Genomic DNA, 23,974 nt, shown 5'->3' with positions numbered 1-23,974 from the left:
GCGTCGGCAGTCTTCTCGAAGAATAGTCACGTGGAGATTTGAGGTGCTGCAAAGACTGCGCACGGAAAGGAACAGCCACAAACAACGTCTACGGGGTGAACACAGCGCCGTCGCTCGACAAGCTCAACAGTTTTCCTCCAGCACCCCTGCCGCCGTGGGCATGCTTCATGACAAAACACAAGATACTCTAGATCTTTAGGGCAGATCGGCACATTCCCGGTATCACTCTGAGACCACTTGGCTGTCGTGTGTGCTTTGCCTAATCACCGGCACCGGCAGAGAGCGATAAGAGGTCAGTTGCTCACCGGTTTGCGCCCTCGATGGCCAGGACGAACTCAGTGTCGCATCAAACGCTTTTTTCGGTTCGGTGGCTCCGCCGTAGAAATAGTGGCATAACTGGGGGTAATCGAGGCAACCTAGAAGCGAAGACCGAGGGCGATCTTTGTGCTTACCCTCGAGCGCACGCGTTGGCCGCTGGAGCAGTAAGCACACCGAGAAACCTTACGCGTCTGCCTTTTCCGGTGCCGAATGAGCTTAACCTTTTACAAGCTTTTGGCGCCTTGGTACGTCAGGAGGTTCATCCCTATGTTCCTCTTGTTGCTCACCATGCCTCATCTGCTTGCTATTTGCTGCAGAAACCGGTACCTGTCATTTGCCGCCAGGGTCGCTACCTCCACGTCTGTCGCTGTCCAGTGCGTTTCGGTCTGTCGGGTTGCTGCCTTTTTTCCGAAACCCTTGCGGCCAAGAAACCACTTGCGGAAACTAGGACACGGATCGCCCAGTACTTTCGGTGGTGCATGAAGCACCAACGTCACTTTTCACCTGCGCGCCCACTGGCGTGCGGCTCTAAAAAGAACGGGAGGTGGCGTGCTCCCCATCAGACTGTTTCCCCATTTCTAATTCCTGTGCTTCGCGGGCGCTTCTCACACGCTCAAACAACGCTCGCACAGCGAGGAGAGGTTTTACTGTCGTCGAATACGGGTTTGGGTTTCGCTGGTTGTAAGAATTGTTTTTATTCTCCGTGGTAATTGAGCCGATGACGCGCATGCTTAAGACACACTCCAATTGTTTTCCGCCAGGGAAATTCCTTGTAATGTTTTACACTTCGACGCTTTGCATTTGTGGGAGAACGAACAGAGTAAATAAGCCTTGTTCGTCATTCGCTCATATGTACCAAACGGCAACAAACGCCGGCACACTTTCTGGTTTTTCGCGTGCGGCCATTCGGAACGTAAGGAGAGACATTTGTTGGGTTTGCAGTAGATGGCAACACAGCCAGACTCGCCTCCATCGGACGGCTACACCCATCGTTGATTCAGATACGCTGACCTTCATGGATTCTTCAAAAGGCTTCCGACCGAAAAACGAGATGTAGGCGAGCACCTGTGGTGAAGGGTGTTTCGCCTGGCAGCCTCCTTCAGTAACTCTGAGATTCACGTGGAAGTCGACCACCCGTCCTTGCTTTCAGTTACTAGAAAATCCCGTCTCCATCACTGTCCACCAATCACACGCACCGAACTGATCCAGCAATCGACCTGCCTGGCGTTCATTTCAGATACCGTCTTTGACTGTGCAGCACTCACCCACGGGGAAATGCTGTAGGCTGCCTTTGGCAAGCCTTGTCCGGTGACCATCCCGACTCTATATCGACGGCAGAGTCAGCCCGCCCCTGTAACTGCGTCCGCCGTCGACACTACGGTACAATGCAACATATTTTGTATAGAACGAGAACCGTTTCCTGAGTGCAGAAATCCTTAGCGGCGGTCTTTGACAATACCAAGTGCTAGGGAACACCGTGCCTGCCGGCCGCTCCGGCGAGTACTCACTGGCTTAGCGGATTGTGGACAGCAGGAGTGAAGGGCCTTTCTTCGTGCACGAAGTGTGATGCGGGTGCTTTCTACTTGGTTCGAATGGAGGAGCAGCCAGGATTGATTTCATTCTCACAAAACCCATCGCACTGCCCAACATGGAGAGGCGCGAAGGTGTTTTTGCCTTATGTGTCCGGCATTTGTTTGGAAACAGGGTCTCTACCGACGACGCCTTTTATAGCGTCTCCCATTCGATTCACAAGGCACAGCCTGAGAAGTGTGATATGCTTATGAACTGGAAAGTGTAGGTGAAAGTTAAGTGGTTCATTCCAAAGACCGCCTTCCTAAGCTACGTCTGTCACCCTGCAGGCCGGTGTCATTATTGTTTTGAGTTTATGGAGGAATCTGCGAAGCTTGGAATTTAATCACTGCGGCATCTATTGCTTCCCAGTGTAGACACGAGTTACCGTCGTCGAATCTCTGGGAGACAAAGCCAGCTGAGCCACTCGGTGAGAGACCTCACCGTGCTCTGGTCGCAAAGGCGAATGTGGTCCCATTGCCCAGTCTCTTCTCCGCCTGTCTTTGCTTATCCAATACGTTTACGTGAAAACATGGGAAAGTCATACCGCTTGGCACCAGGATGCGCCACCGCCCGTGACTCCGGGGGAACTACATGCTAGCCACTACCGGTCAGGAACTTCTCTTCCCATGTGGGCGACCAAAACCGACCTTGGGTTGTCGCTGTTGCTTGTACATGTGCTTGGCTCCAATGTGCTCTCTCTGGTTGCCCAGAAACGGTAAACCATCTGCCGAGTCACTTTGAAATTTTGCGTCCGTCCATATGGCATGCACGCCATTGTTTGTGCCGCATGAACCGGGCATGCATGGCTGCGTGGCTAGCTGGCGCGGAGGTGTATATCGATTCAACAGTCAACATGGCCCTTTGTGGGAGGTTGAGTGTGCGTAAATTCCCTTTGTGAAGGTATGAGCATGTGTTTTTGAGGACGACTGCCGATCAAAGCTTCTGTTCGATTTTCGAATGCCGTGGCCGTGGCAAGCGAGCAAAAGCCTATGATGGTTTTGTGTGTCCAGAAGGATCGTGTTTTCCGTGCTCAGCCCCGGACGAGGAGTGAGAGCTGATACCACATGCAGCTCAAGCAAGTTATCCTTTTGTATTTCCTTCCAATCTCCCGTTTCCCGTCCGTCTCCTTCATTCACGTCTTTATGCGTGAAGTTTTCACCTCGGATGCGTCTGTACGGCACTTGACAATCCCCGACTCGTGTAGCCCTTTTCGTGTGGGCCGGAGCTCTCCGGCTTCCGACTCCCAACAAACGTGCCAGGAAGGATACCCCATCAAGCGTACTGGCTAATTTACACTTTTTGGAACTTTTTCTGTTAATCTATCGCTGTCTACCGTATGTGAAGAAACTCTTCTGCGACACTGTTATTTCTCGAGGGACCTCTGGTGACCGCCAAATCGTGGACTCCCACTTCGGTCGTCAAGGAAAGGCCACATGAACGTTACTTCTCCCAAGAAAGGGAGGCACAAATTTGATGCAGCAGGAAGGTGATATTCTCAGACACGCACACATCGTGACTCCGTGGTTTCCACAACGTGGGCCGCGAAGCGGCCTGGCCTGCTTGGGTACTCTCCTTTTTCCTTTCATGGATTTTGTTCCAACTCTCTTCTGTCTTGCATGACGATGGCGTGGATGCTTAAAGGAGAGTATGATTTTCTTGTTTCCTCTCTGGCAGAGCGCCTGGACATTGCAAAATGTCGAGGACTGCTGTCGTCCTCCCTGGACATGCGACTGGTTTACTCGCGTGATCCTACGTTTGTACATTACTACGGCACCGGCAAGGCGTATCTTGGGCGGTACATTGAGAAGCACTTGAACAAAACCGGACTGGGTCTACAGAGCACGTTCATGCACAAGTCGCTGGGAGCCAGCATTGTCGATGACTGCAACCTGGCCCACATTTTCCATGTTCTTCGCGTTGAAGAGCTTCTTGAAGCCAATTCACAATGTCTTCCTGTCACCGCCGCTGCGTCCATCATTATTGCTATTGTTGGTGAGAAAACACTAGCTAAACAATAGGTCATATCATACTTATCCGCAAGAGAGAAGTTGGCAAACTGTCTCCTCCCTTTCGAAAGGCCACTTTTTGGGAATCTAAGATCAAACGGAATTCCTGTGATTGGGGTGTGTGAAGTCGCTCGCGGAATTCTCGACATGATCTCTCCAGTCCTTTTGTGCTCCAAAACCTCCTTTGCATCGTACATGGGACACTGAAAACAGGATGAAAGGCTATCCTTTTATGGAGCGCAGGGCGCTCACCGTGCCCCATTATGTGTACCACTTGGGGTTATGATTAGGAATGGGCGTCGTTCAGTGTTTAGGCGTAAAGAGTAAAACGTCTTCCATCTTCCGTATTAGATAACAGACTGCCTTACGATACCTGACTAACGGATTGGTTCTACACTTATACTAAACCAAGAGTTCTAATGACTACAGCGTCCAGGCAAGCGTGAATAGCGGTAGGTTATTGAAATCCCTGACCGTTTTGTATCACGATCATTAATGGCAATCCTTTGAGAAGCATCAATCTTGTGCGTGTGGTGTCAATTGCGTACAACAGGGGAATTGGATGCGATGAGAATGGGCCTGCTGAATATGCAGAAGGACGTGCGGGAGCTCGACAATTTCAGGCGAGACAGCGCAAAGTTTCTCACCAATGTTCTACAGACTCTCGTTGAGTTTATCGTGGAATCCGGTCGCGATCGTTTCACCTATATCAAGGAAGCTCTTCTTTTGCCTACGACCACGCCGCCTCGACCCATTCCCAGCCTTGGACAGCTTCGTGAGTCTGGTTCGCAAACCTCGTCTACGCAGTGCACTCAAAGCAACTACGACGGTGTGGCAGTTCTGAGAAATGTAGATTTGCATATAGAAGGTGTAAATCGGATTCCGTCTGAAGCACCAAAATCTGTTGCGACTGCGTCGATTCACGGCATTTTCGTACGAGTTTTGTAGGGGCCGCAAGTCCGCTCGAGTAAAATGTGCCGTCACGCGAACGGGACAGTGGCGCCTAGCGTGCGCCGGTCTTGGATGCGCATACGAGAAGGATGTTTGCGCTAATCTTTCTCTTTGTCCGACTTTATCCGCAGCTCCCAGCAACTCTCAACAAGTCGTTTCGGATATAGCCTCATCTGGCAATGCATTCAGTTTGGCAGCTCGTCTGGCTCAAGATGACGGGAACGCACAGGATTTCGGAGGCGGTCGCGAGTATCTAACCTCTCTCTATGCCCTCTACAGGCGCGGCGACCTGCAGCTCGAGACGCTCCTTAATAGTGGGAGCATTGTGTCCATTTGGAGGCGGCTCAAAGCCCTTTTTGATCTGCCACGCGCCACTGCCCAGGATCTCATCCGCTGGGCGGTCATTCGTCAGGCTCCTCGTCTCAATAGGTGGGTTATTTCGATTCTCTGTTTCGATTCCCAGGTATTTTGAGACCTAGGCGAGGTCTCGCTCACATTTGAACTATTCGGCACACTGCTCTGTTGTATTTCGTTTCGCTCCTCGAACGTGCTCTATCTACAACAGCAAGGGACGGCGAAGGTCACGGCTGGATGGCACCAGCAGAATAGAGCAGCGACTTTCTTTTCTTGCGGAGGACCTGCGAGCGGGCCGTGGCCGTTCGGGCCCCGGATAGTATTTACGCAGCAAGGCTGACCCTGGTTGGTCGTGGTTCATTTCCTGCATAAGCTGCTCCGCCTCGGGGCGTTCAGTCCGGAAAGGGGGAACGTTGGATAAGGCTACACTGGCAGTAGCAAGCGCACCCCAGAGCCCTCTCGTTCCCCGTAACGAGTCCTATTTTGGCGTTTGCGATGCCCTGCATCATCGGTTTTCCTGTGGAACCTGACGTACCCTTTCTGATGCCTCTCAGGCTTCGTCAGCTGATATTCACAAGACTTTTGCAGGTGTTATGCAACCCTTCATTGCGGATCGAAACACAGAAAGCAGATGTATCTGACCTACCACGGAAGGCTCTTCAAAAGGATCGTGCGATTGCGGCTACTGTCCTCTCCGCGTTCGCTCAGTCCGGTACGTACCGCAAGGACGGTCTGTGCGCCATCCCCTTGAAGGGCCCAATAATGTGTCCGTTCGCGTTTGTTTTTCTGCCGAAGCGTTACTAACGAGGCAACTAAAGGCGTTTGAGTCTACCGCGATTCGAAGGAGAGTTGTTGTTTCTGCACCCTTCATTTTGCGTGCTGCTGATGTACAAGGACCATTTCTATTGGCAATGACAATAACGGGGCGGTCGCCCCCCGTGAGAGTCGAGGCTAGGAGACAGTGACGACAACATGACCCATACGTGTTTCAGCCGCAGATATAAGGGACTTCTCATACACCAGAAAGGAACGATTCCCGGATATTTTGTGTACGGTCTTTGGGTTCCTGGAATAGAATTCGACGACTTTTCCGCCGTGTGTGGTCCTTTCGGTTTTACTCCCTTGATGTAAGAGCTGGCCGTAACACTACAGCGACGGGGCACGCTATCCTCGAAGTCGGTTTATCATTGCGGAGTTGCTTTAGTTTCTTGTCACGGTTTTGAGAGCAGGTGTCAAGGCTTGGTGCTACGAAAACGAGTTGCAGAAAATCGACATTGTGAGGGGGGCAGGGGTAGGCGAACTATCAAAGAAGATCGCTTCGATGATCTGTGTCAGGGTGGATCGCGGGTAAGTCCAAGCAAATGTAGGTTTGTGTCGCTATAAACGTTGGATTGGCATGGTACCACTTGTTGCTTCCTTTTTCGGCCACGAAGACAAAGTCTGCCTATCTGGTTGTGACCCACTGTAGTCAGTCACCCATCCGCCAAGGTGGCCGCATAGACATTTTAGCTCGTCAGTCTGCCCCTGTACATTTTGTCTCTGAAAAACTCTCTTTTGCTCCGGTGCAACCAATAGATTTCCGTCTGGCCGGCCAGACCACTTCTCCAGCGTTGCTTGAGAGAGAGCAGGGACCACAGCGACTACGAGGTGCCGTGGTACATCTCATATTTTGAACTGGATTCTGTGTCGCTTCCAGGTTCATTGACCTTCCCATGGATGAAGACATTTTTGATGACGATACACTCGACAAGTGGTTCGCGCCGTATCGGAGCGAGGCTTTTGCACATACAGGTCGTTACTCAAGACTGAACGTGACGGATAACAATCTGTACCGCTTGGTTCCTACAAAATATGGAACTGGTAAGGACCTGAGCTTCCTCGGGTCTAGATGGGAAGCTGCCCAGTGTATCTGCATAAGTTCCAACAGTATGATCTGAGCTACATGCGCTGGAATTAAAATAACTCCGTCAGCAACGATGAAGCAAGTTGCCATCGTTGTTATGGTGTGCGGCCTGCACGGACATTCGGGAATGGAATCCCGTCTGTTTTTAGTTTAAAGAGGACTACTTAGGCTCAAAGCTGAATTACGTAAATCCGAAAGGCTTCGTAGGTGATGGAGAGGCATCACTCGAAAGATGCCTACAATCTGAAAACTGCACTTTTTTTTGTCTGATGGCAGGGCATGCAATCCAACATTTTCTTCCATAGTGGTGGGCGCATGTCTATCCCTACCGTCGTCTTAAGTATATTTCAATATACTCGTACGTTCGTTTGTCTATAGTAGGTATTCAACATGTTCAGCCTGGTAAGCGTAACCGTACCAGCAGTGCATTCCTTTCAGTCCTCCGTCCTGTGGTTTCAGATTTCTGCTTCTTGTGTCGTTGCGCTTGTTGCCGTCAACTGCAGGCTTCGGAATGGCACCCCCGCTGACATCCCTCGATCGAGGACGTTTGCGTGGTATAGTGCCTGATTATGCCCTGAGTGGTGACCACCGGTTCTTTACTGCGCCTTTGACAACCGCTTTTCTCGACACAGAAAAGTTTGACACGACTCTCAGGGAATTTTTTTCATCCGATGACGCACAATGCTGACGAAGGCTACCCCACTCCCAGTGTTATCTGGGCATGTGAGAGCAGTTCTAGTCGGTGAAAAAGCAAGGTTCTCAATTTCCCACATAAACGCCCGTATTTCTCAATCTTCCTCTATTTGTCAATGCTCGGATTTCTACGGATACATCAATGTGTGCAGGGCGGCAAAGCATGATCTGTATTTTAGTTTGCATGCTGTTCTCGCGTCACAATGTTGAATGCCTGCCAGTGGCAGAAATTTAAGCGATACTGTTTTCGCCTGCTGAGATGCACGGATGGAAAGATATGTGTCATACCGATCTCCAGCTGCACTGTACTGGGATGCTTTAAGTGAATGTAAGTCAGATCCAGTACCACACAGGAAGTGTAAAGTACCGTGGAAAGTTTGTTTGAGTAAATGTACCGACGGGGGTTCTCCGCCAAGCACTACAGTTTGTCGGACAGGAAGGCGACTCCTGGACTGGACTTAGAAAAGCGACGATATTGACTTGAAAGGGTAATATGCGGACTGTGCCGGATGCCTTCACTTTTTTCCCTGTAGAATGACAGCAGAAAGGCGCATTTGGCTCCAGGTTCGTGTGAACGAGAGTCGGAACCGCAAGTTTGTATAGCACAAAATCCATCCCCGTCTTTCATACGTTTTTGTGTCTTACGCTAAGGGGACTGCCAATTACAGTATTGGCTGTCGACTTTACGACATCAACTATGCACTGTTGATTAAAATTGTTTTACTGCTTCCATAAGCATGATGCTATGAGGTTGACCTCCACATGAAAAATGTTGGGAAGAGTGGAAGTGTGCAAAGAAAAAGCAATGCCATACCAAACGACGCAAGCGCTACAACCAGCAGACTAATGTCGAGGTGGATAGCAGGAAGCAAATACGGCTTCTTCGTCTTTCTGCGAAAGACGATAGGGTGCCTTTTACATCAGACAATAGAAGTAACAGCGAGTTGCGTTAGTTATAAAGGCCATTCTGCATTCTCTAACCTACATCACTTAAGAGAACTATTGGTTCGCCGCTCCTCTCTCGTTGGGTGTCTTCGCAGTGATAGTATTTGGGCACTGTGTCTCGCAAAACTAGCATAATTTCGCGTTGATGTAGCCTGGATTTTACTAGTGGGAAGCACTGGCAACAATGGTTACCTCGGCTCTCGGTCTAGTGCCAGCAAACGCGTCAGAAACAGCGATAACAGGTGGCGCCACATGCTATCGCTGTTCAGGATTATTTTCAAGATGAGCGAGATGATCTTTCAGTTGTCGTCAGACTTGCGGTGAATGCACACTACGCAATCATGCGATTCCACGACCACTGTGCACTTTCACTGGGATTTCCCCAGACGCAAGTCAACACAAGCAGCCTAGGCTACTCGTCAGTTTGACAGAGTGATCGATGAATCACCATACAATGGAGAAAGCTAATCTCTTATGAGCGCTCAACTGCCGTTCGCTCGAAGAAAAGAGACAACAGCGACGAAAACTAGACGCGAGGCCCTACTCGCCTAGAGCAGTTTCTAGATATATGTTAATCCCTCAGTCAGTCCTTCATAGTAGGCCAAAAGCGGCAATCAGCGACAGCACCAAACCATAACGATGAGAAGCCTGGCAAACGGTGCAAAGCGTGGGAGCTTCGAAGACGTAACACATGTACAGATACAACTGAAATTCACTAGTTCCTTCCATCCCTTTGTCACACCGATTCGGTCCTCTTTTGTCTACCAGATATCCGGGGGGATATGCAGGAATGGAGGAATATAGATATCCAGCTGACCGCTGAACCCATCGATAAACTGTGACCTGTGGACTGGAATGGCGGACTGAAAACGCCTCCCATTGGTACCAGACAACAGCTTCAGCTTCTCTGTCTCTTTCTTCAAATCGTCCCCCGTTAGAAAAAATGGCGTTTCGCTTGGAGGTCCCCATCGCTTGTCCATGATATCCCATGTGAATGGCGGCATGTAGTCCACCTGATCTTCCTTCACCACCTCAAACTCCTTTGTTCCGCTTACGTACGTGTTTTCTTGTACGTGCTCGACGCCTTCTACCTCGTTGTTTTTCTTTCTGCCTCTTGGACTCCCAGCAATCACTGTTTCAGCCTGAGCCTGACTCACGAGCCGTCTATAGGATGATCCACCTGGAGGGACCCCACCGCCAGGGGGACTAGGACCGGGTTCACCTGGGGCGCCAGTAGATGGGGCGCGCGTTGTCGTGCTTGACTCCTGAAGTTGCCATGTTTCCGGATTGCTGGTTGAAAACGTTTCAACAATTGCGGGGAAAATGCACACGTGGGAATAAAGGAAACCGTTACAGTTTCCGAAGGCTGCCACCCGTCCTATAACCCACTCCGCAGTGATGTTCATACAAGTCGGAAAATTTGTATTTGTATCTCCATACGGTACTGGAGGCAAATCCGAGCAGTTGTTTGGTGGTGATAAACTCGCGAGGGACGCGAAGGGGGAAAGCTGACCCTGCATAAGGAACCGTCACTCAACATTCATGAAACATGAGTAGATGCGTTTACCTTTACGCGTTTGTATTCCGTGTAGCTACGTATCGACAGATGCGGTGGCGAAAGCACCTCATAAAAAATAACCCTCTTCAGGTTGCCTTACTCGAGTGGCTGCATAATAGGTCTCTGGAACAAAAGGTGTGATGGCGGCCCAGGATGCCTGAGAGGCGTCCACGACTGAAGGTCTTAATCCTTGCCAGAGATATAGCCGTCGGAGTTCAGGAAAATTTTGGAACTCGCGGAAGCCGACATAGACGGGAAATCCTGTGGTGCCGACGGCACTCAAGATATAAAATCCATCGAAATTGTTCCCTTCGATGGGAATATCGGCGAAGCAGCCTCCCTGCGTACAACACAGAACGCAAAAGCAGAAAGAAGGAAAACAGGATATCCTACTATCTTTGAATCACGTGTTCTGCGCTAGTAGAAGTGGCGAAGTCGCCTTAATTGTACAGCGTGAATGAGTTACGTTGTAGGTGGAACGCTTGCAGACAAAACACCGGGAACACATTGTTAAATGCTACCCCTGAAATTTGTGAATGGAACAAGGATACAACGCCTGGAAGATGATTGTCCAGGTAAGGTAGCAACGAAAGCCAGATCCGGGGTTCGGTTTTCTGTCGTTTTTATCGTTTCTCTCTAAAACAGAAGAACGGCTGCGTTAGGTGTGCGCGTCCTTATTCCTCACTTTCGGTTTTTCCACAAATGGGAAGTCAGTGGTGTCTTACCTGTTGTTCACAAGAGAACTGAAATCCACTCATGTATATAAATTTGATGAATCCTGTTGCCGGGTCAAACACCGTTTCTCGTGGGATACGGATGACACTTGAGGGAGGAATGCCGGAAGGCTTGCAAAATCGTAGCCGGCCGTTGAACAGGCGGCAGTAGAAGGCATTTCGTACCTTCGACCTTACAAGGTTTTTATTCTGAGCCGAACGTAAAAGACACGAAGGGGTGGCGCGCAATCATGTGCCGTTGCGGGATTTGACGTATCGTGTACTGGTCTAAAGAAGAGTGCTCACAGTTAGAGCAACTACGAACAACTCACACAGGAATGTGGACTCGTTGCTACTTTATTAACTGTCGAAAGTAAACGAAAATTTGTCTACGTGGAGGTTCGGCGGAAATCCGCAGTAGTACATTCCATGTGCTCAGCAAAGGCTAGGAACCAGCCCATTCTATAGGTTTCGTCAAGAGATTTCCGGGGGGTGCTGAAAGGTAGGAACGTGTTGGCTGCAGTCCCCACCACATGACCACTAAACCAAATGCGTGCGTGTTGAAAAACGCAACACATATGTTCCATGCTGGCAACTCAGCGCAGCCCTGTCTCGTACCTCGAAGTCCAACGCAGTCATATCGGCAAGGGAATAGAACTCGCCTCCAAGGGAAAGAAGGGCGTTCATTAGCTTAAAGACCTGACTCTCCGACGGGATTTCTATTAGAGACGAAGTCGCGTTCAAAACAGCCTCGAGCGCAGCAACGGTTACGTGCTGTTCAACAAATTCGAATAAAGCCTCCGTCACCGTCTGACTGACGATTGTATAGTGTAGAAAGCCAGCGAGCTCTTCAGCCCTTTTATGGATTCCATAGGCGTATGAATTCTGGAAAACTCGTCGCATGCTTGTTCCAATGTCGCGAAGGAAATTCCCCAGGTTCTGACACACCTGGACACTTGGGACAAAATAAGCATCACGTACGAAATCACCAAGAGGAACACTCAGCCTGTTTGAACTCCTTGGCACAAGCTCGAGGCGCAAACAAATCGTGTTGTCTGTACGCTGGCAGTCATTTAGAAACATAAAAAACTAATACGTATATACATATATATATATATATATATATATATATATATATGAACACAAACGTAATGCAGATACGTGGGGGCAGATGTGTACATTTATATATATATATATATATATATATATACATATACATATATATGTATATATATATATATATACATATACCCATATCTGTGCCCTTGTGTTCTTGTTGGGATGCATCTGGCTTGACGGAATGAAACATGCTGTACTTCATACCACTGATAATGTGACGGCAAACTAAAGCGGTTGTAACTTCTATACCACACACTAAAAGTCGAGATGCAGGCAGCTGGGAGCAAACATATCCGCCGCGGGGCACACGCTCTTCGTGCCCGGCATCGCCGCTGTTCTGCCTTCTTACTCGGGATTACATTCAACATTTCTCTTGAGATCTGGATAAGCAGCAGCCTGTCTCTCAACGAGCTCCGGAAAGATTCCTCCATTGAGTGTGGCATTTACAATCTGCTGAAGAGGAAGGGACCACACAGCATCTCTGTACCTCTCGAGAAAAATTCCAACATCTTCGTTTACTTGGTCAACTGTGTAAGTTATATTAGGTATATTTTTTCTCTTCAATTTGATGAGCGTCTCATCCCATAGAGCCTGCCCTTCTGCAATACTTTCAGCTTTCTCATCTGCGGGCATATCTTCCCGATGTTGTTTGACTCTTATGGAATTACTTTTTGTTTCGTTTCCGTTGTAATGGTAAAGCCGTTTTCTCTCATCTTCTTCTGCATCACTCGCGTCTTCCGGAGCGACGGTATCGTCTTCTCCTGAGACATCCGGACGCCCTTGGAAAACATCTCGTACGTACTCTTCATAATCATCTTCAGAGGCAGAAGCAGAGTCTGCGAGATCTCGTTCTTGCTGAACTAGAAGAAGGCTGGGAGCGTACTTTTTCTGCCATTCATACAGCCACTCGAGGTGGGAAATTGCCCGAGATGCAGCATGATTCACAAGATCATCCCGCTCTTTCATAGGTAACTGATCGAAGCGACTCTCGAGCTGCTGAAACGAGATGAATTTTGAACGCCTTTCTCGCCGTTCATCTAAGTGAATGTTTGAGAGAGCAGATGACGGTCTTATCGTTGTAGGCTGGCGAGCTGCCGAATTAGAGGGAGAAAAAAGGGGAGCCTTGCCGTGCAACGTTAGATGATGGTTGCGGTAACTAAAAGAATCTTGGTTGTAGGTGAGGTCAGCGTTAGGATTAGTCACAATTCGGTCTGGTTTTTGAGAGCTCCCCTCATGTCCAGAAACAGGATTCCTAGTTGACTGGTAGGCGAAATATGCTCTAGGCAGGAACAACTGCTTCAGGCTTGAAACCGTGACTTCATGGATGGCCAAGCGACGATACCGCTTCTGGTTATTGTCACACATTTGGATCCTACCTTTGTCGGCATTCCCGTGCAATTCCATTCGCTGAATTCCTAAGCAATCAGGATTGATATTCCTTTTGGTGCTAGACGTCTTTGCTTCCATGGCCATTTTCGTTTCTGTTAGGTGTGCGCCAGTGATTGAAAACGCACTGGCTTTCGTGTCTCCTGTCCTACCTCCTTTGACATTTGCATTGGTTATATCAACGAACACTCCTTGAGGGTCAGTTACTCCCCCGTCGCCTTCTTCATCTCTCAGCGTTTTAGCGGCTGAATAGGATAGACGCCGAGCCTGTCTGCTAGTCTCACCGGAAAAGGATTTGGGCGCTGCGCTACTGTCTTCCCACATGAAGGACAGCAGCGTATCAATAAGCAGAAGGTGACCTTGCTTTTTTCCCTTCTGAGAGGCAACACTTTCGGCGTTTTCAACCGCACGTGCTGGGAAAGGGTCATGTGAACTTCCGCTGGTCAAGCTGGCAAGTGGTTGTGCCGCTACGTCTGCCGTAGAGCTCTCTCGTACAGGAACGACTCTTACGACAGCACCGGCTTCTACAGGCTGTCGTGCTGAAAGGGCATCCCTTTCTACAATAACAGCGAAAGCCCACGCACCACCAGGATGCGGAAGTCCACAAAGAAAACAATTACTGAAGAGACGAAAGAGGAAAAAGAGTATAAAAGAAATTTCAGCTACATGTGACATCTTGAGTCATTGGTAGGCTGACGACAATGAACGTTTCTTCTGAAAGACGTTGAAACATATGATTGTTCGTTCTATTCAATAGCAAGTAGAGAATGTGATTGAAATAGCTTTGATGAAGCAGCGCACCTCTATTAGTCATGGCTTTTCTGTTCGTCAAAATGTTTTCTCTTGAAATATTTCGGCCGTCGTATGTCTGATGTTGCCACATACTCCCTTTGTTTGTAACATGGCTAACAGGGAGGGCGCAGCACCAAAAACGAATATCTGCTCCATCAGAATATCCTTCACCTCCGGTGAACGGTTTTAAGTTCAAAACCTGTTTGTCAACTTTCAGCAGTCATGCGGAGAAAAGAGGTCGGATAACACAGTAACGGATGCCGTTGATGAACGTGTATCGTTCTTTCCTCCCCTCGCTCTCAACGGGGTGTGAACTGATACCCGTCAATTTGGAACTCCACCCACGCTGCGAATTGATTACGTCCTGTAAATTCGTAGGGGTCTGCAGTCTCCACTGTGAAGCAGTAATACCTGATTCAGGAATGAAAAAGCAAGAAGTCACTTTGACATGCAAATCGGGTACATGAATTATCTGGCTGAACGTATAAATCGCAGAACAGCAGCCTTGTCAACGGTATGCTTGGGTGGTGCCACGAAACGGGAATCGTATCACACTTAGTATGAGAAGAATTATATAAATTGAAACATTGACCTATTGGTCCCATGAGGTCGCTTGTCTGACTGCAAATTCCCCTTGGGCGCCGCAACTTTATTAGAACACGTGCTGGTACTTAAAACGCACAACTGTGCTTATAGCTTGCGAAGTTTGCGAAGTAGGTGATGCAGAGTTCTCAACTTTGGTTGTCTCTTTCGGACATATGGAAACTGCAAACACACTACATATGTAGTCATAATTATAGGCAGGAATACACAAACGTCGCAAACCAACCAGGAAGCCCAGGGGAGAAAGCAAATGAGGTCCTCTCACCAATTGTCTATGCCTCGAGGACCCAGTTGTCTCCACTGACACTTTTCCCCTCGATGTATGCATATTTGGCCGTCCGAATGAAAACTACCTGTTCCATTATGTGTCCAAAAAGTGTGACTTTCCAATCGGCGACGGGTCATGCTGAAGCCAACCCCCCTCCCCGCCGGCCTACTCCTCAGGGCACGGACAACGTCAAAACACGTTGCGTAGCGGGACGAAGAAAACAGCAGCCACTTCTATTTTTTGTCGCGGCCCGCAGAACCAGAGAGACATCTGACGAGTGTAAAGGAAGCTTGTCTCTGTCTCATTCATGATTGATTGACCCCACCTGCCACGAATATATAGAATAGATTTACCTCGCTGTACTTTTCTCGCTCAGTTGCAGCCTGACGTTTGGCTCTTATTTCGTGGCGGAACGTGTGTGTACCAAAGTAGATACATTAAAATGTATGCATAACTGAGCGCTTTACCTGCCTCCTATCTCGACAGTGTATGCAAATATATATACATATCTATAAAAAGGTATCTTGTTACTGCCGACATCAATCGTGGCTGGTTTTGCTCTAGGCCCGACAGGTTTGAGAACGCGTTTTCCTACGTCTCTCAGAGTTCGTTGTTCCCACTTGTTCTCTGCATCGTGACATGCTGACGAGAGTGTTCCTCCGACGCACCCACGTGCAAACAGAAAAGACAATGGCGATCCCCCGCTCAATGAATACACGCCTGTGCGTTGTGCTTTTCTGTACATCCATTCTGTGTTTCAGTGCCGTCCATCAAAATGTGCTGTGTGAATCCATCGGTTCTTCCCACCTTCCGGGTACTTCAATGGAGGCGGAGACACAAAAATTCACGGAATCTTCCGCAGAAGAAGTTCCACACGAAGTGAAAGAAGCAGTCCAACCTGAAGGCTTGTTGGGCAGGAAGACACTCCTCGAACAGCTCTTTTCCGATGCACTCAAACGGGTTGCTGATGCGGTCACGGTCCACCAAAGTAAAGTTAATTTTGAAACGGAATATCTCGATCCTGTTGAAGAAGAACTTTCAGTCGTGATGCATGCAGTGGAGCTTTTTCAACAAATTGTCATTCCACCTGTAGTCGAGATAGCAAAACTGCCATACGAGGCTTTGCGGACTGCGTCTGAATTTGTCGACGATATTTTCCGGACTATCGTGGATCCAGAAATGACTCTCAGTGAAGATTCGTCGGACAGTGGACTCGGTTCCGTTGATGGTTCCTGTGACAGCCAAAAGACGTATAATATTAGATCGACTGACGACTTGCAAGAGAACAGAGCAGATCTTGAATGCATTTTTGCCAGAGGAGAGGCTCCAAAAAGACCCCCTTTAGGCGTAGTCGTAGGACGTGTCCATGAAGCAGGAGCCACAGGTGAGAGAAACGGAAATAACGTGTGTGCTGTGTACCAGTGTCGTTGCTGGATACCACCAACTTCGTGCGTCTTCCTACTTCTGCATTTGCAACAAACTGTTATAATGCTAACTGGTTTTCCACATAACAAAGACATGTTATGTACAGTTGCTTTCACCTATCTAAAAATATACAGCTGCATAAATATCAACTAGGTAGCTGTAGGCAGATGTCCCGGTTGTCCTGCTTATCTTGCTCCTTCTCAGACCTGTATAACCTTGCGATGAAGATCTGGTGGTCTGGCAAGCTCGCTTTTCAAACTCGTTGTGGATCCTCCAGGGACATTTACATGATTCAGAATTTGATACACAGTACATTGGACATTACAGCTTACGCATATATCGGGACTTTTGCCGATCCCCTGGGCCCCGGAGAATATATGGATAAGAAGCCATCTCTCATTTATGACTATACCGTGGATTTCGGGACCATCTGCCCCGAGATGAACGAACAAGCAAATCAGGTCCATCTCGGTGTAATCAACAATGAACACATGTACAGGAATGTCGTGGACGTTGTAAGTTTTTGCCCCATTACGGGAGACGAGCTAAAAACAAAACATGAAACGTATGTACGAGTCGATTCCCAATGAGTCAGTACCCCTCAATTTGGGGACCTATATCAACATATGTGGCACACGAGAAGCTTGAGTGAAGTTGCGTTTTCCTAGTTTTGTTACAGGACCCCGCTTTGCCATTTATAACGAACAGTTCGCTACGACGGATAGCAATGCAAATCCCAGCGCCAGCCACGCGCTTAGTTGCGACCTGGTTTGATGTAATTCGTTTTTTTCCTCACTATAATTTTGTTCTTGGTCTTCAACTCTGCGTGTGCCATTCGTTGCTGTTACCTCTTCTGTGTTGGAAGATTAGCTATGTGGTGTGGCACGGGCAGAAAGTTCCAGCATCGCAGATCCACAGGTCCGGTCGTGCTTCCGAGAACGAAAACAAAAGGAGAAAGGACAGAAATAAAAAAGGATAAATTAAAAAAAACGTGGAGTGTTAATGACTACAGCTTCCATGCAAACATGGAGATCGGTAGGATATTGAAATCCAACACGGATTTCAATATCCTACTACATTAAGGTTATTCCACATCGGTTATGTTCTAGGCACAACAGGAGTAGTTATGGGTAATGCAGGTATGGATATTGCACTACATGATACATACTATATTGTTGCCCCTATTTTTTGAACTACTGCGTGCGTCCCGGTAAGAGCCGAGAAGTCTATGACTTCCACAGGTTCCTGTCATGTCTGTTTTGCCGGCAAAACCGTGTACCTTGTAGCTCAGGAAAGTGGGCGAAACTGAAGATGGAGGGCACATTCTGCTGGGGAAAGCCATGCTGAGAGATCCACTTGATTTCCCCGAAAACGGCGACATTCTTGCGGCGTTTTGGTCTGGCGTTTCGTACGACCACGACGCCTTCGAGTCCTCTCGCGGAGACTTCAGGCTCGGCGACCTGGTAAGGATCACTGTAGATGTGAGTGGAACAATCTGCGTGCGTTTTACTGCTGGAGAGACCGATCTCTGCTCGTATGCATGCCGCGGTAACCTATCCTACGTACGACACGGATAAGATCTGTATCAAGTTTTAAAAACTCCTCCAGGTCTGACGTTGCATGAGTTCTAGTTGATTCATGCGTGAGCGGCAACTTCACGGGCATGGGAGAAATTGCTCCAGATCTCTGTAGCAGAAGGTTTTGTTCGTTGCCAGCACGGTTGTGGCTGTCGGGTAGTAAACCATCTGCACTGACAAGGAGTACGACACAGCTTTCACACCAAAGAACATACAGTAGGGCACGTTGCATTTTCTCCAAAAGATACAGATGTGTCGCTGAACTATCGTCTTCTGTCTCCGTGTATCTTCCTCCTTTCATCCTCTTCCTTTTTCATCTGCCGAACATTTCGCTGCCTGTACTCCAATCCTTTGCCTCGCACTCGCGTACCTGTCATCGGCTCCCTTGCATCTCGTTTTCGTCCTGTATCCTCACACCGCGTACAAGGCTTTTGCCTTTCGATCCTTTTCTGTCCCCTTCTTTCCGTCACCCATTTCTTCTTCACGACGAGGGGGGAGTTTTGTCACGCAAATGCGGATTTCCTCACAGGATCGATCCTTCACATACAGACACCAGAGCATTCTCGAGGTACTTCGACGATTTCTTCCACTTCTGGAACTCGTTGCAGACCCTACGTCTGTGGCCCCCCTTCTCTACGATAGTGCTCTCCGCTGGAAGTTAGGACGCGAGCCCTTGTCTCCTTCCCAAGCTTTCGCCTCAAGAAACTATAGGATGGGCGGTGAGCCTTCTGACCCTCAATTCCGGCTGCGGCCACTTCCAAGCGGCACGCCCGTGTCGCATCTGAGTGGCGCTCTTCTACCCCGAGTAAGTGTCCTCGACCTTCTCAAGAAGCTTACCAACGACTCCGAAAGGTTGTCCATCGCCGGTGTTGACGCGGAGTCCCAGGAGGACGCACAATAGGAACACACGGGAAGAAGCAGATGAAGTAAAAACACACGTAAAAGCCCATACGCTATTCCGTGTTGCTGGGAGTGTGACAAAAAAGGAAAAGCACGTAAGGAATATAAATCTCTCTGTATAAATGTGTCGATTCTCCGGTTCCTCCCCATTGTCATCTCACCCCTGTATCGGGCTACTGTCAAAAAAGCATTTCGTCGGACTGCAGTGCAAATGCTCTTGATCAGTGTTTGCGCGTTTGTGACCTTTTGGCATTGATTTTTTCTGGTCCGGGGTTGTGCTCGACTGTAAAAGCTCCTCGGCGTAACTCTGCTCTAGGCATTGCGGCTGCACGAACACCCGCAACGCCATACCGTTTTCCTCATCGAAGAGATGCTACAGTATCTCGGCTGCAAAATCGGGCCAACGGACTCCTTTTGACAGCCATGATGCGGGTGCTCGTCCCTTCTAGAAGTCAGCTTGAACGCCAACATGCGGCATGCAGCCGAGGGGATTCACAACTTTCTGAAGTGGTAGAGTTCTACACCTCGGCGTGTTCGTGTGCGCATAGACAACCTAAAATCAATTCGCCCGTACGCACATTGGAAAAATCCACAGCGATGCCCAGGTTATTTCGTCTTAACACTGTGGCTGGGTAGCACGTTCGCGACACCACATGGGCAGAGTGTCCACAGCCTACCAGCACACTCGGTTCTAGCATTCTAGAATCACGGATGAAGCTACAATGAAAAACCGGCGAATTGTTTTACTAGCAAACCTAGAAACACTCCATGCAATAAGAAACCGACAGACGTGTCCGGTGATCGAGTAGCAACTACGTTGTGGAAGACCTCAAGCAGTTCACTATGTGGTAGCAGAAGAAGTCAGTGAAACCTGTTTCAACAGACGTTCCCTGCCTTTTGTGCTCCACGAACTAGTACGTATGGAGTCTCTGAAACAGGTGCGATTCGAGTATTGGACCTTCGACAAAACAATCATCGGCGCGTGGTACTATCATCGCCATCGACAGACCGCTATTGCTTTTAGACCGACTTCGTAGATTTCGTTACAAAGTGAGGCTGCAAGGCCACCTAGTCGTTTCGAAATTTGAAACGGCCCTGCAGTTGCTGCATATAGTACTTTCGACTACGCGGCAGCCGTCCTGAATTCCGACTTCGTCGAGAAGCTTGAGAACTGGCCCTTTCTGCACGTTGGCTCGGCGGGCATGCTGTAGGACACTATACTCAGCTAACTTTAGAAGTATATGCAAGTTGCCAAAAAGAATTGTTGAAAAACCCGTATGCGACACGAGATGGTCATTTCACGCTAATAATTTTTTGGGGCACTTTTGGGTTTCATTTGATGCCTAGATTTTACACACCGTCCTCTAGATGTCACGCCCTGGGAACCTGGTCTCGACAGTAGAACGCTTCTCCTGTCCAGCCCTCAGCGTCGCCTGTACTAGCAACGCGTCTGCCAGCGGGCAGGCTCGGCCGAGCAGGTCAAACCAGCCTCGCACCGCCTGCAAAGTTTCCATCGGCGGGAGTCGACAAGATGGATCTGCACGGTCTCCCCCTTCGTTGTCCTGGCCTGCGTAGTCCGTGAGACAGCGCTCAGTGTGCTGACACCAGACATTCCACACGCGCCCCTGAGCAATACGTAAATGTCTGAATCCATCCGCCAACGTGAGGAGCTCCTCGACGTTAGCGTTGGACAGAACAAAAGAAAAGTAATGCTCTGCTTTCGTGCTCATGTAGGGATCGTTCAGGAGGAGATAAGCATCCAGCGCCTACAGGAAAGGCAACAGGGGAAACTATCTGCTTACATGCACAACCGAAATCCTCGAATCCTACGCGCGTTTCCCAGCCTCACACCAGTGAGTATCTCAGAGCATAGAAAAGACGCGGAACTCAGCTTTTGACTCTTTAGCGTAGAAAGAAGGATGCAGCGACTGTCCAGTGTACTGTGGAGTACCGCATCTAAGCTCCGGCACGGCGACAGGCTCGTTTTCCGCCTTTAATTTTTGTTTCCCCCTCTCCACAAGGCCCTCTCTCGGAGGTGGTAAGTCCTTACCATAGCAGCGTCCAGAGGTGCGCAGCGGAGTCTTGAGACGATGATCGTCCGGACACCTCGCGTGGCACATCCTAGAAGCTTTTCGCGAGCTTGTGTGTACATATCGATCATGTCCTTTGTTAGTCCGTCATCAGGATAATCATACGCCGTGCCGCCTGCAACAAACTTGTAACTGAATCCATCGTCCTGTTCCTTTTCCCTCGGACACGCTTTGCCTCCTGGTGGCGTTGCGCTTGCTTCATTTGCACGTGACCGTTCCCTTGTTCGTCGGCCAACCCTTGTTTCGTAATCCTCATTTCCCGTGCCTACTACAGCCTGCCCACCGTCCGAGGGAATCTCTCTCGCCGCGACATGTATGTCTTTTCGAACCATTTTGGAGAAGAGCATCTGGTCAAACCTGGTTATACACCACGCAACCGGGAACATTTCTCTATCATCGACGACCACCTTGGCCGCGTCAGCTGGGGGCCGGACAGCTTCCATTGCTTTCTCTGCTGCTGCCACCATCACCTCCACCAGGAAACTCCGATTCTCGAGCGGTCGTCGTGCTTCTCCTGCCTGCCCTCCCTTATTTTCGTTTTCCTCTGTCTGGATCTGTGCTGACACCCGTGGGAGGTCTTCGTCACTTCCCCCGTGAGTATCAGCATGGGCGCCAACCCCACGTGTTGAACATCGAGCACTCGCAACTGCGGAGAGTTTCGCGAGGAGCAGCATCAGCCGCTTGAGCTGCCGGAAGGTGAAAGAATCGCAGTGTCCCTGGAGTCGATGGAGCAGAACACCCTGGAGTCTCTCGGCAGGTTCATACACGAGGGGGTGCTGCAGAAGATGTAATCTTTCGAGAGAGAGGAGCACTGTTGAAAACGCAGCAAAGTCTACGCGTTGCCGCTCTTCCTCTGTCTCCTCTGGCGAGCCCATGTGCGCGGAACGCCTCTTCAGTTTCTCGTTACCCCCCTCAAGCGAATTCGCATAGAGGGTCGAGCGCGGAGACAGCAGAAGCGGATGATACCGCTGTCGACTGGAGATGTCGGCGAACTGACGGACAATCGCCGCTGCCAGAGGCGGGTGCCGCACGCCGGCGCGAGCGTACGCGAGAAGCAGAGACGCTAAGTGGAAGGGGAGGAGGGAGGGAAGGAGCCGAAGAGCCTGATCCGCCTGGGCTTTCCAGAATGATAGAGGGACCGCACGGGGCACGTAGGAAGCCTGAAAGTAAGCGAGGAAGACAGCGGCGCGACGACAGCGGCATACAACATAAGACGCCACTGAAAATATCGTCACACACTTCAGGAGAAAACAGGATCTATGGAAAAGGACAGACCCATACCGGTCCTTCTATTGAACCACATTTCCTCTGGGGTGAGACAAGTCTTTTCAAGGTGTGGAGCAGAGAGAGAGAGAGAGCGGGGGAAACGCGTGCCTAGGATGACGAGGGGAGATATGCAAAGGCGCGTGGCAACGGTGTTTCTTCCTCTCCGTCTCCCTCTCTAATAAAGCTCACGCGGGAAACGACGAGAAGAACCCCGAGATAGGAACCTAATTGTTCTCTGCTTGCTCGGTATCCCTTGTAGGACTCTTGTGTACAGAGCCATTATCGAGCCTCCAGCAGTCCCGCCTCGGGCGAGTTCCGACTAGGGCTCCGATTTGGTAGCCTCCTTATGCACGAGTTGCGTTAATTTACTATCGAATGTCTTTGTCTCTTTCTCTTTAGCATTTCCTAATTCCTCTGATGAGGCGGGCGCGGCGGCGAGCTCCATGCGGAGTCTCAAAAACGCCATGCACTTTCAGGCCCACAAAGACACCCGCTTTTTTTCCCTGCAGAGCTGCCGGCTGTTTCCTTTCTTACAAGCCTCGTCATCTCTGCTGGAGACGTGTACCCATAAACGCACGCACACGGAGATGTATTGAAGAACGTTCAGGATGCGTCTAGAGGTGGCGAGATTGACTCTTTGAAAAAGAGGTTCGGAGTGCTCCTACCTCAACAGCCCTTCGGACAAGCCGAGGCAATCCATTGTCGTCGAATTCCTTTCGCTCGCCTTCCTCTTCGCACGTCTCCACAGAGCATCGATACCGCTTTCTTCCTCTGCCTGGCACCGACTGCTGTCCCCCCCCGTCCACGCGTGTACCTTTTCTGCTTCGGGAAACGATGACTGAAGAGAAGGAGCGGGTTTCTCTCGGAAGCGAGAAGGCAGCTTTTCCGCGAGAGACGGGAAGGATGTTCCAGCAGCCAGCGAGAGGTCGCGATGTCAGGCGTGAGGCAAGCAATCGACTTGAGATTTGCCGTTGATGCTCTGACCCGTGCGCCGCTAGTCGAGAGCACGGAGCAGGAGAAAAAGATTTGAGGCAGGGGTTGGCAACCGCAGATGACTCCTGGCCGCGAAGTACTTCCCATCTTTTTCTGAAGGGATGCGACCACTGACGAGCGGCATGTTCCCTCGAACAAGGCTGGCGCAGTGCTTTACGCCGTGTACCTACACCTGGCGCCAGGAGATGCGCGCTTGCAGGTTTTCCTGCCTTCCGAAACATCAGGTCTCCCGCGCATGTCGCGTTGCCGACGAATTTGTGAAAAGGAATGTCAGGCATCTTCGCCTAGTCACCGGCGTGAGAGGGCGGGGCGACAGTTCGACGGACCCCATGGAGCTCGGCAGCTCAAAAACCTAGACATCAGGCGAGACGCAAAGGCTCACCGGTGATGGAGATGACCAGAAAGTTATCGACATGCTTGGGAAGCCAGGCACAGAACCCACGGGGGGCGAAGGCGGGGAGACAGCGGAGACAGAGGTCAGGCGGCCTGAGACAAGATGAAAGACATGGAGCGGGTGAACCGAGAAACGTGAGACACGGACG

The 23,974-nt window shown here is 49.8% G+C and overlaps 4 protein-coding genes across 4 annotated transcripts; 2 read left to right on the top strand and 2 right to left on the bottom strand.

Moving 5' to 3' along the window:
* Positions 1 to 3,506: 3,506 nt before the first annotated feature.
* Positions 3,507 to 7,258, top strand: NCLIV_003790 (conserved hypothetical protein; the record flags this gene model as incomplete). Its single annotated transcript, XM_003879880.1, has 7 exons — positions 3,507 to 3,882; positions 4,450 to 4,671; positions 4,979 to 5,276; positions 5,910 to 5,913; positions 6,406 to 6,548; positions 6,898 to 7,061; positions 7,173 to 7,258. 7 exons carry the CDS (start codon positions 3,507 to 3,509, stop codon positions 7,256 to 7,258), a joined length of 1,293 nt encoding a protein of 430 aa, XP_003879929.1.
* Positions 7,259 to 12,477: 5,219 nt separating this feature from the next.
* On the bottom strand, positions 12,478 to 13,842 carry NCLIV_003780 (conserved hypothetical protein; the record flags this gene model as incomplete). Its single annotated transcript, XM_003879879.1, has 1 exon — positions 12,478 to 13,842. The coding sequence occupies one exon, from the start codon at positions 13,840 to 13,842 to the stop codon at positions 12,478 to 12,480; it is 1,365 nt and encodes a 454-aa protein (XP_003879928.1).
* Positions 13,843 to 16,003: 2,161 nt separating this feature from the next.
* NCLIV_003770 (protein with signal peptide plus Thr stretch,possible mucin, related) lies at positions 16,004 to 19,084 on the top strand (the record flags this gene model as incomplete). Its single annotated transcript, XM_003879878.1, has 4 exons — positions 16,004 to 16,565; positions 16,811 to 17,121; positions 17,893 to 18,069; positions 18,713 to 19,084. 4 exons carry the CDS (start codon positions 16,004 to 16,006, stop codon positions 19,082 to 19,084), a joined length of 1,422 nt encoding a protein of 473 aa, XP_003879927.1.
* A 1,363-nt stretch (positions 19,085 to 20,447) lies between these two features.
* Positions 20,448 to 23,653, bottom strand: NCLIV_003760 (conserved hypothetical protein; the record flags this gene model as incomplete). The annotated part of the gene is made up of 3 exons (XM_003879877.1): positions 20,448 to 20,849; positions 21,134 to 22,333; positions 23,105 to 23,653. 3 exons carry the CDS (start codon positions 23,651 to 23,653, stop codon positions 20,448 to 20,450), a joined length of 2,151 nt encoding a protein of 716 aa, XP_003879926.1.
* Positions 23,654 to 23,974: the final 321 nt, after the last annotated feature.

Source organism: Neospora caninum, chromosome Ib (genome assembly GCF_000208865.1).
Source record: "Neospora caninum Liverpool complete genome, chromosome Ib".
In the NCBI taxonomy this organism is placed as follows: domain Eukaryota; phylum Apicomplexa; class Conoidasida; order Eucoccidiorida; family Sarcocystidae; genus Neospora; species Neospora caninum.
The sequence above is the reverse complement of the archived record's forward strand: the minus strand, read 5'-3'. Positions and strand labels throughout refer to the sequence as shown.